Genomic DNA, 14,664 nt, shown 5'->3' with positions numbered 1-14,664 from the left:
TTATCCATTTTTGCCAAAATATCAGGCTTATACATTTCATAAACAAACCACATTGGTCCTATAAGAATGCACACACGGTATTCGGTGAAAAATTACAGGAAATCTGTGAAAAATCACTTAACTGTCACTTAGCTGTTGTGATTTCGGTAAAATTTCACAGATTTCGGTGAAATAATCTTAGTGTGTTCACTTACAAAAAATGTTAATACATAAGGTTAAAACTTTATGACCAAACGTCCATGTAAAGTTCCACAACCATTTCAGTTAAAGTTAAGCAATGTTTAACCATTTTGTGAATGATCAAGTAATGGTTCGCATTTATGCGGGTACCGTTCGATGGTTTATTTTTCTTGACAGAGCGAGACGTGGGACTTTCTCGTGTGAAAGACAGAAGTGGAAGAGAATGCAAAGTACTATACGAGAGCCACACAGAGAGACGTTTATAGAGCTTTTTGATGTTTAATCGACGCACACTACTGCACCATTTAAATGGAATGAGCGAATGAGCGCAAGCAAGAGGGAAACAAATTAGTGGAAAAACAACCAAACTTTCTTTTTCTCGTTCTTGCCTGCTACACCAACCGGTCAGCGCACTCGGTATGTATTTCAGTAACCGTGGGGGCAAACCAGCCCAAGGCTGAAAGCCTCCCTAATAAAGATAAATTAATTAATGTATTTCAGTAACCGTGGGGGCCTAATTTGTGATTTGCGCCAGTCCCTTTCAAATTGTTTCATTATTGATGAACCCGTATATTTGAAATGAAGCTTAACATTTATGTAGGGATGTCCAATTTTCAATCGAGTAACAAACCGAAAAATAATATATTTATAATCGGTTAAATCATGCTGATATCGAGGCCGATATAAGCATTAACACCTCCAGAGGATCCTCACTCATCGTTTCAAACATATTCTGCACTCTCATTTGTGGAAAAATTACAGCACAGCGAGTAAAAAATAATCGATTGCACACATAGAAAAATTCATGTAAATTTAGGTGCTCTGAGAAAGACATATCCGAGCGTCAATTTTGACATAAGTTTGAGTCATAACAGACGTAAAATATAGCTTAATCAAACGTACTTTTCGTCGAACAACGAACTTTTCAGTCTAGGAGCACTTAATATTACATGACACGTTTGTTTATGTTGAGGTTTACGCATCATCTTTTCTGTCAAATGCAAATGCACCGTCGTGTTTGAGATCGATTCAAAAAATCGATTAATCGAACCAAAAGAATCGATCTTTCGTGTTTCGATCCAGGGTCGGCCATTGCTAGTCAGTTTCCTTTTTTTTATTTAAACAATAAGAAAAGGAAACAAATATCCCTCCGAATGAGAAACCAGAATTCAGAACATATCTCGATTACTTTTTCGAAGGGATGTATCAGCTTTTGTAAACAATGCATTTGATCGTCGGTTTGGCGTAAGTGGTAGCTCGCTCACGCATACTAACACGTGCTAACACCACTATCAGGTAGGGGAAAATTTCCCCAATCTGATGGTAGTGTTAGGATGCTTAGGCGAGCTACAAGTTACGCCAAATCGACGACCAAATGCATTGTTTACAAAAGCTGATACGTCCCTTTGAAAAAGTAATCGAGATATGAACATCAGAAGTCCTTTCAAAATTACCGAACATAATAAAATAATATTTAATTAACAGAAAAAATGCGATTTGGGATTGGTGGTCGAAGTGGGTCGAAGAGTAAATTCAACCGGCTCAAAAGTAAGAAACGATTATTTATCGGAATTAATAACTATAATAAAGAATGAAAAATATTTTTCACTAATTTGAAAAATCCGTAAAATCAAAATATTGATAATCTGTATTTGTGGCATCACTGATTGTGACATAATTTAGATAGTGACTTTCAGATCGAGACAGGCGCATTCCTCATCTAATCAAAAGCGCTGAGCATCACCGATGATGTTCACATAACAAAGTGAGCACCGGATAGGGGTTCATGGGGTAAAATGCATCAGTTAAGGAAATCAAGGTGTTTTCTCGCTAAAATCAAAATCAACATTGAATATCATGTTGTTGAATAAATTATCTTAACCAATATTTAGTTGCTTATGTTCGCATTTATACATGAAAACTTTGAAAACATACCGTAAAAAGTAGTTTTTGAAAATGATGAAATAACCTGGAAATGTCACTAATCGGAGCAAAATGCTCCCATGCTGGGTTAAAATCCACTGCAACAAAGGGGCATATGACTCTCCTTGCCATCTTATGAGTTATGATGATCAATAGTCCACCCGCATAACCGCGAACCATAAATTGACCCTACCAAAAAGGGTTAGACATTGTTTATAATCCCTGCTAAACTTCAACTGAAATGGGTATGGAACTTTACATGAACGTTTGTGTGATAAAGTTTTAACCTTCTGTATTATATTTTTTTAAGTGAAGCTTACAAATAATTTGTTGTTAAGAACCATTACCATTTCAAACTTTTGTTCTCTCCATACATTTTCAGAAATGGAATTATATTAAATCCTTTTATTTATGATTTGAGACATTTAATGGAAATGGTTATGGTAATCAGTGAGGTCCATGGACACCAGCAGCAGCCGTTTATTCCCGTTTCGACCGCTCAGCAGCAACAGTATGCGCCCCACCAATTAGGGTTGTTGGTTCTGCGGTGCATTTCACTACGTTCGGGAATGCAGCTACAAAAACCACAAATGTTCTGACTGTGACTAGTTCGGACATCGTGAGGGTACCCGAACAGTGCCAAGTCCCGAAAATCTGGAGTGAGGCGCAAGAAGCAAGCAATGTCAGCCAAGGTCGTCGACGTGTGCAGTGTGCAGTGTGCAGCAGCGACGCAGATTTGTTTCCGCTAGCCTTTCCGGAACGGATATTCGCCTGCAACTCGACACCGCCTCAGACATCACCGTCATCAGCAGAGAGATTTGGCGGAAACTTGACAGTCTTGCGTTATCTTCGGCAACGATGAAAGCGAAAACGGCATCTGGCAGCATCCTATCGCTCGACGGAGAATTCGAGTGCGACGTCACCATCGGAAGCAACACACGACGTGAGCTCATCCGTGTCACCGAGAAGCAGCTGCAGTTACTCGGATCCGATTTGATCGACAGTTTCAACCTTAGGACCGTGCCAATGGACACCTTCTGCTGTCACGTGTCAGGATTACCAGCGTGGACAGCTGCACTCAAGTCGTATTTTCCGAAGGTCTTCAGCGCGCAGCTCGGCTTGTGCAGCAAAACGAAAGTGAAGTTGGAGCTGAAAGAACACGTTCGACATCTTCGCCAAGCTGGCTAATTCCAAGATCTTCAGCCAGATAGATTTGTCCGATGCCTTCTTGCAGGTGGAAGTCGATGAACAGTACCGTAGTTTGCTTACGATCAACACTCATCGTGGCCTTTACTTGTGCAACCGCCTCCCGCCTTGTGTGAAGATTGCGACTGGTGCGTTTCAGCAGCTCATCGACACGATGTTAGCCGGGCTCAAGGGTACCTCTGGCTATCTCAATGACGTCATCGTTGGCGGTGAAACGGAAGAGGAGCACGACCGCAGCCTACGGGAAGTTCTACAGCGTATCCAAGATTTTGGATTCACGATCCGAGTCGAGAAGTGTACGTATCGCAAGCAGCAAATCCGTTACTTGGGGCACATTGTCAATAATCGTGGGCTACGCCCGGATCCGGTCAAGGTCTCCAACCGATGAAACCGGTGTGCGATCGTTGATGGGAGCCATTAACTACTATGGCAAGTTCGTCCCCAACAAGCGTCTGCTACGCTACCTGCTTGACAATCTCCTCAAGACAGAAACGAAGGTTCACTGGAATCCAGAGTGCGAGAAAGCCTTTGAGCAGTGTAAACAGATTCTCTCCTCGGATCTTCTATTCACACACTACGATCTGAAGCGGGAGATCATCGTTTCTGCTGATGCTTCTTCCGTTGGACTCGAGGCAACCATCAGCCACAGGTTCCCCGACGGTACCATAAAGGTCGTCCAACACGCATCCAGGGCTCTCACGAAGGCAGAGCAAGTCTACAGTCAGCCCGACCGTGAAGGTTTGGCCATCATCTTCGCCATTACGAAGTTCCACAAGATGCTCTTCGGACGGCACTTCCGGCTTCAGACCGATTATCGCCCTCTGCTTCACATCTTTGGTTCCATGAATGGAATTCCAGTCTACACTGCGAATCCAACGCTTTGCTCTCAACTTGCTGTCCTACGATTTCGACATCGAGTACGTGTCCACCGAGAAGTTCGGCAACGCAGACTTGCTCTCGCGGTTGATCAACCAGCACGTCAAGCCTAAAGAGGACTACGTCATCGCGAGCCTCAACCTGGAAGAAGATCTCAGGTCAGTTGTATCTAATTCAGTTAAAGCAACAATCAATACGAAACTATCGATTTTAAATTGGCTCACTAGTTGACTAGCCTATTGGTCCCAAGCAAATCGATTAACTTACCCCATTCTAGTCGAGATTCTAGTACTACACAATGTTTGTTTTGATTCACTATGAAAGTTTGACAGATAAAATGAGGGGTTAGTGGATTTTCCTATGTTTGGAGGGATGAATCGATTAGCTTGGGACCGAAGATAGTACCAGAGCTGAGCAAAATGTTGAGCACGTTTCAACGGGACCTACTAGTCTTAGAGTTACCTCTATGGTTAAAGTGTTGCCTCTCAATTTCAGAGTCGTCGCGCAAAGCGCCCAAGCAGATCCAAGTCCATCGCTACGTCCAAAACGGCTGGCCCCAGTCTAAACTCGACGGGTCAGACCTTCGTCGGTTCCAATCGAGACAGGAATCGCTCTCCGTGGTGGATAGGTGCATCCTATTTGCCGAACGACATCATCCCGTCGCTGCATCAAAAACGGTACCTCGAACAGCTCCATCGTGGTCATCTAGGCATGCAGCGAATGAAGGCCATCGCAAGAAGCTACGTGTACTGGCCCAGCTTGGATGCCGACATCGTCAACTTCGTCAAAGCATGCCAACAGTGTGCGTCCGTAGCTAGATCACCTCCTCACTCTCCACCGGTGCCGTGCCCCAAACCGACCGCTCCGAGGCCACGCGTCCACGTCGACTTCGTTGGTCTGATCGAAGGTGAATACTATCTTTTCGCTATCGATTCGTTTTCCAAGTGGCCCGAGATCATCCAAACGACCCGCATCACCTCTGCTGCGAGCATCAGCATTCTGCGTGGGTTGTTTGCTCGGCTGGGTATGCCCGTTTCTCTAGTAAGCGACAACGGTACCCAGTTCACTAGCGCCGAATTCGCAGATTTCTGAGTTTTTAATGGCATTCAGCACCTCATGACAACCCCGACATGAATGGAAGGAACCCTGGTTGCATTAGTTATGTTACGTCCATGATACTTTTTCTTTGTACCGTTTTAACAACAATCAATACGAAACTAACGATTTTAAATTGGCTCACTACTTGATGTTTGTTTTGATTCGCTATGAAAGTTTGACAGATAAAATGAGGAGTTATTGGTTTTTCTTATGTTTCGAGGGGTGAATCGATTAGCTTGGGACCGAAGAGAGTACCAGCAACAATCAATACGAAACTAACGATTTTAAATTGGCTCACTACTTGACTAGCCTATTGGTCCCAAGCAAACGAACAACGTACCCCATTCTAGTCGAAATTCTAGTACTACACTATGTTTGTTTTGATTCGCTATGAAAATTTGACAGATAAAATGAGGGGTTAGTGGATTTTCCTATGTTTCGAGGGTTAGCTTGGGACCGAAGATAGTACCAGAGCTGAGCCAAAAAGTTGAGCTCGTTTCTTCGGGACCTTCTAGTTTTAGAGTTACCTCTATGGTACCAGAGCTGAGCCAAAAAGTTTAGCACGTTATTTCGGGACCTTCTAGTCTTAGAGTTACCTCTATGGTTTTAACGTGTCGCGTACAAGGGGGGGAGGTGGCTGTCAAATACGAACAATCGTCGCCTACCTCGTATGCCTCGCATAACTGGTTCCAAAGGTAAACAAGCCATAAGAAACCTACAGCGATTGTTTACGTTTGGAGCTAGTTTCATACAAGAATGATCAGTAGGCTGATTTGACAGCATGTCCCCCCCCCCCAGGTCGCGTAATAAAGTAGTTTTATTTAGTGTAACCGTGCGCTTTTCAATACCCTGATGTGAGAACATTCCTAGCTCGATTCGGAGTGCCATTCCCGGGGTATCGGCGGTACAAACGTAATAATGTGTGATACCCAACACCTAGCTCCGAAGTGAAATTTGACCCAGATTTATAGACACATATTCGGTAAGTTGCGATGGTTGGTTTCTTCAGTCGAGTATTAGTAAAAGACACTGAAGAACTCTGGACATTGAAGCCAAAATAAGCGTATCTGTCAAGGAAAAGCGTGCAATTTAGGGTGTGGAAATTAAATTAAGTTAGGTTAGGTTTTCTTTATTAGGGAGGCTTTCAGCCTGAGGCTGGCTCACCTCCGATAAAAATGAAAATTACTAATCCTTCTTTCTTTCTTTATACAGGTATTCCACTACAGATTCCCATACATGCATTAAGATTTAAATGTATGAGCTCAATATTAGGGACACATAGGGACATTTACCCTTACATTAACCTAAAAACATTAAATTTTAATATGACTCTGTTGTGACGGCCGAAATTAGGAAGGAAATAAAACCACAACAGCTTACACTTTTAAACCTTCTATTTTTCCTTATTAATACTTCTTCGCGCAGAAGGCGCATGTCGTCATGGCGAGAGAAATTTAATTACAGCTCGAAACGTGCTCGCGCGGAAACAAGGAATGTACGAAACAAGGTGTGCGCGAGCAAGGTAATGTTATAATAGGTGTATACATATCAAGGTTAATATAACGATATAACACTTCTCCCCCTCGTAAAAAGAAATTTATAGTAAGTTATACAAAAGAAATTACAAATTCAATCTCTGGGGAGGTACGATTACCCGGCTGGATCGTCGTAGAGTCGTCGGAGCACACTCCAACACAGCAGACCGACCGGCCACGACAGTCGAAGAACGCTCCTGGGATCCAGGAGTAGACATTATCGTCGCAGCAGCAGATGTAGCGCAAGGAACCACCGGTGCAGTACCAGTAGCTTCCTCGACAGGATTCGCTGTAGCTTGGGCCACTGGCGCAGAAACCGAAGTTGTAGGTTCGTCGAGTTCAATGTACTCCTCCCTTGGAGGGTCCACCGAATCGCTCCGCAAATTAGCGCCCACACCGACGATATGGTCAATGTGACGCTCCCAGATTCGTCCGTCATCCAATCGCACCGTATAACGAAGCTTTCCAACCTTCTCGACGATCTTGCCAAATTTCCATTTGTTACTCGACAAGAAATCGCGAACACGTACTCGATCACCATCCAAGAACTGACGCACAGCAATGTCAGCCTTGCTTGAAGTTTCATTCTTCGGCAGCAACAAGTCGATCCTCGATCGAATCTGTCGACCGAATACGAGCATTGACGGTGATTTCCCGGTAGACGGATGGATCATCTTGCGGTAGGTAAGAAGAATGTTGGACAGTTCCAGGTTGAGCTGAGACTTGGAACACTTCAGCGCCTTCAATTTCTGCTTGAACGTCTGGACGTACCGCTCCGCTTGTCCATTCGTTGCCGGATGATACGGCGCTCCCATTTTGTGAACTACACCGTTCATCTTCAGGAACCGCTGGAAAACTTCCGAAGTAAACTGGACGCCATGGTCGCTCACCAGGACTGACGGTATGCCAAACGTACTGAAGATCTTGCGACACATGTTTACGGTGCATTCGGCCGTAATGGATCTGCACACTTTGATCTCCGGCCACTTACTGAACGCATCCACGTAGATGAAGAAGTAAGTATCCATGAAAGGACCTGCAAAGTCAACATGGACCCTTTGAAACGGTTCACTTGGTGATTCCCAGCAATGAAGGTTCATCTTCGCAGGTTCCGCACGTACTGACTGGCAGTCAGCGCAGTTCGCAATCAATTCTTCGATCTCCCGATCCAAACCAGGCCACCAGCAATAGCCTCTTGCCAGCGACTTCGTACGGGTTGTACCGAAGTGAGTAGAATGTAATTCATCCAGCACACGTTTCCGGAGAACTGTAGGCACGTACACTCGAATTCCCCGAAGCAAGCATCCTTTTTGTAGAGAGAATTCGTTCTGTTCGATTCCGAAACGATCCTTCGCTTCCACCAGCTGGCCGTGCTTGATGCCTTGGATCAGTTTTTGCACCGTCTGATCCCCCGCCGTAGCTTGACCTAACTCGGCAGCAGTCAAGGGTAGAGTATCGATTTGACTCAATTCCACAGCATCCGACTCCTCAATCTCATTCTGGGGATCAGCTACTCCTAACGGAATTCTCGACATGGCATCAGCATTCGCATGATCCGTAGACTTCCGGAACCGGATCTCGTAATCGAAACTCTGCAAATACGTAGCGTAGTGTTGCATCCTCAATGCAGACATGACCGGCAATCCTTTGTGCTCTCCGAAGATCTTCGAGATTGCCTGATTGTCGGTAAGCAAGCTGAACTTCCGTCCGTACAAGTATTGGAAAAACTTCTTCACGCCGAATATTATGGCGTACGCCTCTTTGTCCACCTGCATATAATTCTGCTGCACACGGTTCAGGGTCTGGGACGCGAACTGGATTGGACGTTCCGTGCCATCTGAGTACACGTGACTCAGCACAGCTCCTACTCCGTAGGGTGAAGCGTCCGTAGCAAGCAGCAGTGGAAGTTCTGGAGAATAGTGGACAAGGCAGTTGTCGGACTGCATCTGTTCCTTCACTTTCTTGAAAGAATCTTCGCATTGGTTGGTACATCTGAATGGAACATCGTTCTTCAGTAGGTTGTTAAGCGGATACAGGACCGTACTCAGGTTCTCAAAGAACCGCCCGTAGTAATTTACAAATCCGACGAATGACCGAATTTCGTCCTTGTTCATCGGCCTTGGCATTTCCTGGATTGCTTGCACCTTTTTTCGGATCTTATGGATCCCTTCCTTATTGATCGAGTAACCGCAGTACTCAATCTTGTCCACAAAGAACTCGCACTTATCCTTGTTCACCCGAATTCCGCATTCATTCAGTCGCCGAAGTACCTCCTCCAGCCGACGCAAATGAACTTCATCGTTTTCACCCGTGATCTTGATGTCATCCAGGAAAACGCTTACTCCATCATTGCCTTGCAGTAGGGCCTCCATCTGCCACTGCCAGATAGCTGGTGCCGATGCGACACCGTACATCAGCCGATTCGGGCGGTAAAGACCACGGTGAGTACTAAGTGTGAGTATTTCACGATCTTCTGGAGCCACTTCCAGTTGCAGGTACGCTTGGACGAGATCAATCTTGCTGAACTTCATTCCTCCCGCTAGTGAAGCAAACAGCTCGTCCACAGTAGGCAGTGGATGCTTGTCCACCACGAGGTTCGGGTTCACGGTCTGCTTGTAGTCTCCGCAAATCCTTACCCGGTTCTGTGACTTCTTCACAGGCACAATCGGTGTTGCCCAGTTACTGGAGTTAACTTTCGTGAGCACACCCTCTGCAACCAGTTTCTCCAATTCGTCCTCAACCGCTTTCAGCATGTTGAAAGGCATCTTCCATGCCTTAAGAAACACCGGCCGAGCACCGTTCTTCAATGGTAGGTTAGCTTGAACGTGGGAAATCTTTCCGATCGAGTCCTCGAAAACCTTCGGATATTTCCCCAGAACCTCCTCCAATGCAGCATCACGACGCGGGGAAATAGTAGCAGCAATCGTATTCACAACACTCGACCCCTGGAACATGTTATTCCAGTCCACCGGCATCTCCTTCAGCCACTCACGGCCTAGCAACGGGTGCTTCCCGGAATTCACAACGTACAACGGCATCGTTATTGTTTTTCCCGCGAATTCCACACGCGCGTCAAGTATACCTAGCACGTCGATGCTGGTATTGCAATAGTTAACCAAGCTCGTATCACACTCACGCAACCGCGTAGTTGGAAACAGTCGGTTCCGGCATTCCGCACTGATGATACTGACCGGCGAACCAGTATCTACTTCAAATCGAATGTACTTTCCGTTCACGGACACGTCCAGCACGAGTTTCTTGCAACGCGACGTCGATTCGACCGTACAAACTTCACGCACTACCGCACTCCCGACGGTTTGACGATCACCAGATTGGTCCACGTAATTTGTCTGGACCAAATGTGGTTTGTTCGTCGATCGAGAGTCAGATTTCGCGGCGGCGGACTTCTTCATACAAACCTTCGCGAGGTGCCCGTCAATTTGCAATACGAGCACACTGTTTGCTTATGTTTGCACGCATTCGCGAAGTGCGATCTGTCCCCGCAGCGATAGCAACTTCCATCGCTCGAAGTTTTACCCGCACTTTTAATTGCACTCGGCTTCTTTTTATCTTTTTTACCTGTTGGGTGGTGCACAGCATGTACCTCCTGTCTGGTCGAGCAGCCTTCGATCTCTGCTCCTCCCTTACGAGAAAACTCCATGCTCACGGCAATATCGCGGGCCTCCTTCAGGGTTAGCTCCCGCTTCTCCAGCAGCCGGCTTCAGATGTCATTCAGCTTGATCCCGAACACCAGCTGGTTTCGCAACGCCGTCTCCAGATACGCACCGAAATTGCACGTAACCGCAATCCTCCGTAGTGCTACCAGGTATTCATCTACCGTTTCATTGGCAGACGCAGCATCTCTGTCACCCTGACGGCGGCACTTGAAACGGAAATTCTCGCTGATTTCCAGTGGCTGGGGGCTGAAGAAATCATCCAGGGTACACAGCTAAAAAAAAGTAGTGTAAATTTCCGTTACTATGATGCACATAAATGGAGCGTCATATATCATAGAAGTTTAGATTATAGATCGTGTAAATTTATGAGACATGTCATGCAATATTCCATATATTGTATGCAACTGTCCACTTTTGTTTGCAACATTTCTTGCAAGCTGCTAGTTTACGTGAAAAGTAAGTTTACATGTATGAATGTTTACATCGCCAGTAACATTCAGAATTTTTTGGTGTGTAGTCACGATCTGCTGGTACGTCTTATCACGGGGGGCATCCGGGGCAACTTTGTCGCAAATGACATCGTATGTTTCGGATCCCATGTAGTGCAGAAGGAGATGCTTCTTCATCTCCGCATCCGCTACTCCGTAGATGTGGAAAGCGGTCTCAAGACGTTCCACCCACCGCATCCACTTCAACTTTCGTTTGTCGAATGGATCGACGGCAAAGTTCGGTGGTGGAAGAGCAGCCGGATTTATGATCGGGTTCACACCTGGATTCGCCATCCTCCGTCGCCAGAACTGTTGTGACGGCCGAAATTAGGAAGGAAATAAAACCACAACAGCTTACACTTTTAAACCTTCTATTTTTCCTTATTAATACTTCTTCGCGCAGAAGGCGCATGTCGTCATGGCGAGAGAAATTTAATTACAGCTCGAAAAGTGCTCGCGCGGAAACAAGGAATGTACGAAACAAGGTGTGCGCGAGCAAGGTAATGTTATAATAGGTGTATACATATCAAGGTTAATATAACGATATAACAGACTCCACATCACCCAGCCATTCAACGATGCATTTAAATTTGTAACGCCACTCATCTAGACAAAAGTTCAGGTAAACAAATACACATACATTACCGGTACCTGCGCATGCGCTTTCACATTGAGCGAAGAGTAGAAAGCAACAAAACTGATAACTAACCTGTCAATGTCAGCTGGCTCACCAGTCGACACCTGTGATAGTTCAACAAAAGCCACCTTCACTAGAGTTATTGTATCGAATCTCGACAATGGACTGAAAGGATCGGTTTTTGGTTATTCCAAGCATACCACGAAAGCAACAATGTTCAAATTCCTGTCTAAGGTAGTCGGCGTCTGCGGCTACGTTGTCCAGTATGGATGCATCACTCACTGTACGTTTGAGTATTTGGGTGATTTTGTTGTGGTAAGTGGATAAATTATATAATTTCGCACTCCGATATTGACCGCTTTGTTTCAGTGTGTAGGCCCGTCCATGGAACCGACGCTCTACACCAACAACATATTGATAACGGATCGACTCAGTCCTCGCTTGAGCCATCTGCAGAGGGGCGATATAATAATTACCAAAAGTCCAACCAATCCGGTGCAGCACGTGTGCAAGCGGATTGTAGGGATGCCGGGTGATCGAATTATGACCAAAGCGTCGTTTAATTTGAACCCACTGTCCAATACGTACACCATTTATACCTCAGTCGTTTCGACCTCGCCGGATGAATCCAGCCCTCCAAATGGCAGCGGCAGCGGCAAAGCAGGGATGGAACAGAAACTGCGACAGAAGGTGGACTTTGTTTCCGGTTCGGTGGATGCCGGCGGGCTTGTCCACCATCACCAGCAGGATGAGCGGGTGGATGTGGAGCTGAACCCTCCGCATCCGGAGATTAGGACCAGTATCGTCACGGTGCCGAGGGGTCACCTTTGGATCGAGGGCGACAATGTTCACAATAGTTCCGATTCCCGAAATTACGGACCCGTTCCGATAGGGTTGGTTAAAAGTCGAGCAATCTGCAGGATGTGGCCGCTGACGGAGTTCAAGGTGTTTGTTTAGGGTTAGTAGTCTAGGTTTATTAGAGTGTTGTTTTCAAAATAAATTATTATCTATGGTTGCAACGGTGGATTCTTCAAAACGAGCGTCCCAATATCACCAAGCCATGTGCGGTTAAATTTTTGTATTAACTTCATTTTTATTAGAATTTTTTCTCATCCAAAAACAAAAACTAATAAAATAATTTTTTATTACAATACACTATCTGTTTTCTGGGTTCTTCTCATTGTTGCTCATTCCTCTGCTGTTTTTTTTTTGCCAGATGATTTCCCTCCGGTTTGATTCATCTAGTTTCGTTTCGTCATTACTTTTGGAGTTGCTACATTCTCGGTTCGAAAAGGTTTTTGTTTTTAAACTATTTTGTTATCAGATTTTCTTCTTCTTCTTTTTCTTTCTAGCCTGTTTTGCTTTTGTTTTCGACGATTTCGTTTTGATCATTGAAACAAATTTAATTTCTCCGCTGTTTACTTTTTCGTTTGTTGATGTCGTGCGTGTGTATGTTTGTTTTTATTGTACACAAGTTTCAGTTGAAAGGTGTTTTTTCCCGTTTGAGCTGTTTCGTTAGTAATTTATCTAATTTTGTCGATTTTCATTAAATCTGAAAATTGTATCTTTCCTTTTAGGGTTTGTTTTTAGTTGTTTTTTTGTTTTTTTGTTTTCCTCTATGGTTGTGAATTTCAAGAATATATAAACTATTTGCTTTTGTCTATGGATTACATATTTCGAAACGGTATTTTTTTTTTTCATCTCTGGATTATCGATTTTTGTTTAGGTTTGTTTTTAGCCGCGTTCTGCTGAAACTGGTTGTTTGTAGAAAATAATCTTCATCCATCAGCCGAAAACAAGAAACATTTAGTTTTGCTGATGAATGTTGAGTAAAGTCTTTCAACAAACGACGTTACTTGTTGTGATTAGGGGAAGTGTTGTGGAGGATGAAGCTCGATTACGCACAGCTGCCGTTGAAGCCGGTTGATTGTATTATGTAAATGAGTAGTTCTAACTATGTTTTCTGGTTTGTTAAACATAACAAATCAACTGACAGGAATGGTTAGAAGCTCAACTGGAAATTATAATGTTTGGGAAAAGCAGTGGAAGCTATGAATTTAGAAGTTGACATGAGAATCGAAAATCTATCAAGCTATATAAGCTATATATAAATTTCAACTGATGTTGCAGAATTAAAAAAAAATGTTGACCTCAGCAGAATTGATCGTTATTCGGGTTCGTTATTTGCATTAAAACAGAATTTGAGGGGGTTAGAAGGAAAGGGGTGACTTTGATCGATTCTCTTCATCGACTTTCTCTTTTGATACCCACAGCTTTATAAACAGATTTTGCGCTATTTTTGCCACATAGTTTGATAAAGGAGGTTCTCATCTAGCATCCAGAACGGCATACGAATCAAGGAATGTGTTTGCAGCTGAATTATTAACGAAAGAGAAAGTCGATCAATGTCGCTTACACCCCTTTCCTTCTAACCCCCTCATTTTAGATGAACAACAATGTTAATGCCCAAGGAACGACGAGTCCTAGTTGAGCAAATTTAATGCATTCTTGATAGTGGTCAAACTGTAATCCAAAAGCAGTCTGCAAGCGAAGTCTACATATCAATAAGGCTGGCAACTCTTCCATTTTCTCACATGACCGCTATTGGCGTTGACGGCACCGTCGAAAAATTGGCTCTTCTAGAAAAGATTGACAGTTTCTTATGGGATTTTTCGATGGAGTGAAAGGATAGTACGAAGTCCGCTATGTTTCACGCACGTTTGCTTATGGATTTTACCATGAGTAAAGAGCTACAGAGTTGCCGTCAACGCCAATGAAAAAGGACAATCGCGTCATCTGCCGCGCTCAGAAGAAAGGATTAACTGAAAACGAAACTAACTCAGAAGGTGAGTTACTTTTACTCAGTTGTGAGTCACTTTTACTCATTTGTGAGTCACTTTAACTCAGCTGTGAGGCACTGTTACGCATTCGTATGGAGAAATTTATAAAAATTTAGGTCACTCAGCGCATGAGTAACTTACGCTTTAAGAAATTTATCCATACAATGAGTAAAAGTGACTAACTCTTTGAGTAAGACTCGTTTT

At 44.2% G+C, this 14,664-nt stretch overlaps 3 protein-coding genes across 3 annotated transcripts; 2 read left to right on the top strand and 1 right to left on the bottom strand.

The window, feature by feature from the left end:
- The first annotated feature begins 4,155 nt into the window (after positions 1–4,155).
- On the top strand, positions 4,156–5,277 carry LOC135717463 (uncharacterized protein K02A2.6-like). Its single transcript, XM_065239551.1, has 2 exons — positions 4,156–4,343; positions 4,707–5,277. The coding sequence occupies exons 1-2, from the start codon at positions 4,156–4,158 to the stop codon at positions 5,275–5,277; spliced, it is 759 nt and encodes a 252-aa protein (XP_065095623.1).
- Positions 5,278–6,904: 1,627 nt separating this feature from the next.
- LOC135717462 (uncharacterized protein K02A2.6-like) lies at positions 6,905–10,231 on the bottom strand. Its single transcript, XM_065239550.1, has one exon. The coding sequence runs from the start codon at positions 10,229–10,231 to the stop codon at positions 6,905–6,907; it is 3,327 nt and encodes a 1,108-aa protein (XP_065095622.1).
- Positions 10,232–11,731: 1,500 nt separating this feature from the next.
- On the top strand, positions 11,732–12,646 carry LOC135717482 (mitochondrial inner membrane protease subunit 1). The gene is made up of 2 exons (XM_065239587.1): positions 11,732–11,935; positions 11,990–12,646. The coding sequence occupies exons 1-2, from the start codon at positions 11,834–11,836 to the stop codon at positions 12,575–12,577; spliced, it is 690 nt and encodes a 229-aa protein (XP_065095659.1). The 5' UTR covers positions 11,732–11,833; the 3' UTR covers positions 12,578–12,646.
- The last annotated feature ends 2,018 nt before the right edge of the window (positions 12,647–14,664 follow it).

Source organism: Ochlerotatus camptorhynchus, unplaced genomic scaffold (assembly GCF_037179485.1).
Source record: "Ochlerotatus camptorhynchus isolate MF236.1 unplaced genomic scaffold, CSIRO-AGI_Acam_v1.1 ptg000056l, whole genome shotgun sequence".
NCBI lineage: Eukaryota > Metazoa > Arthropoda > Insecta > Diptera > Culicidae > Ochlerotatus > Ochlerotatus camptorhynchus.
The sequence above is the reverse complement of the archived record's forward strand: the minus strand, read 5'-3'. Positions and strand labels throughout refer to the sequence as shown.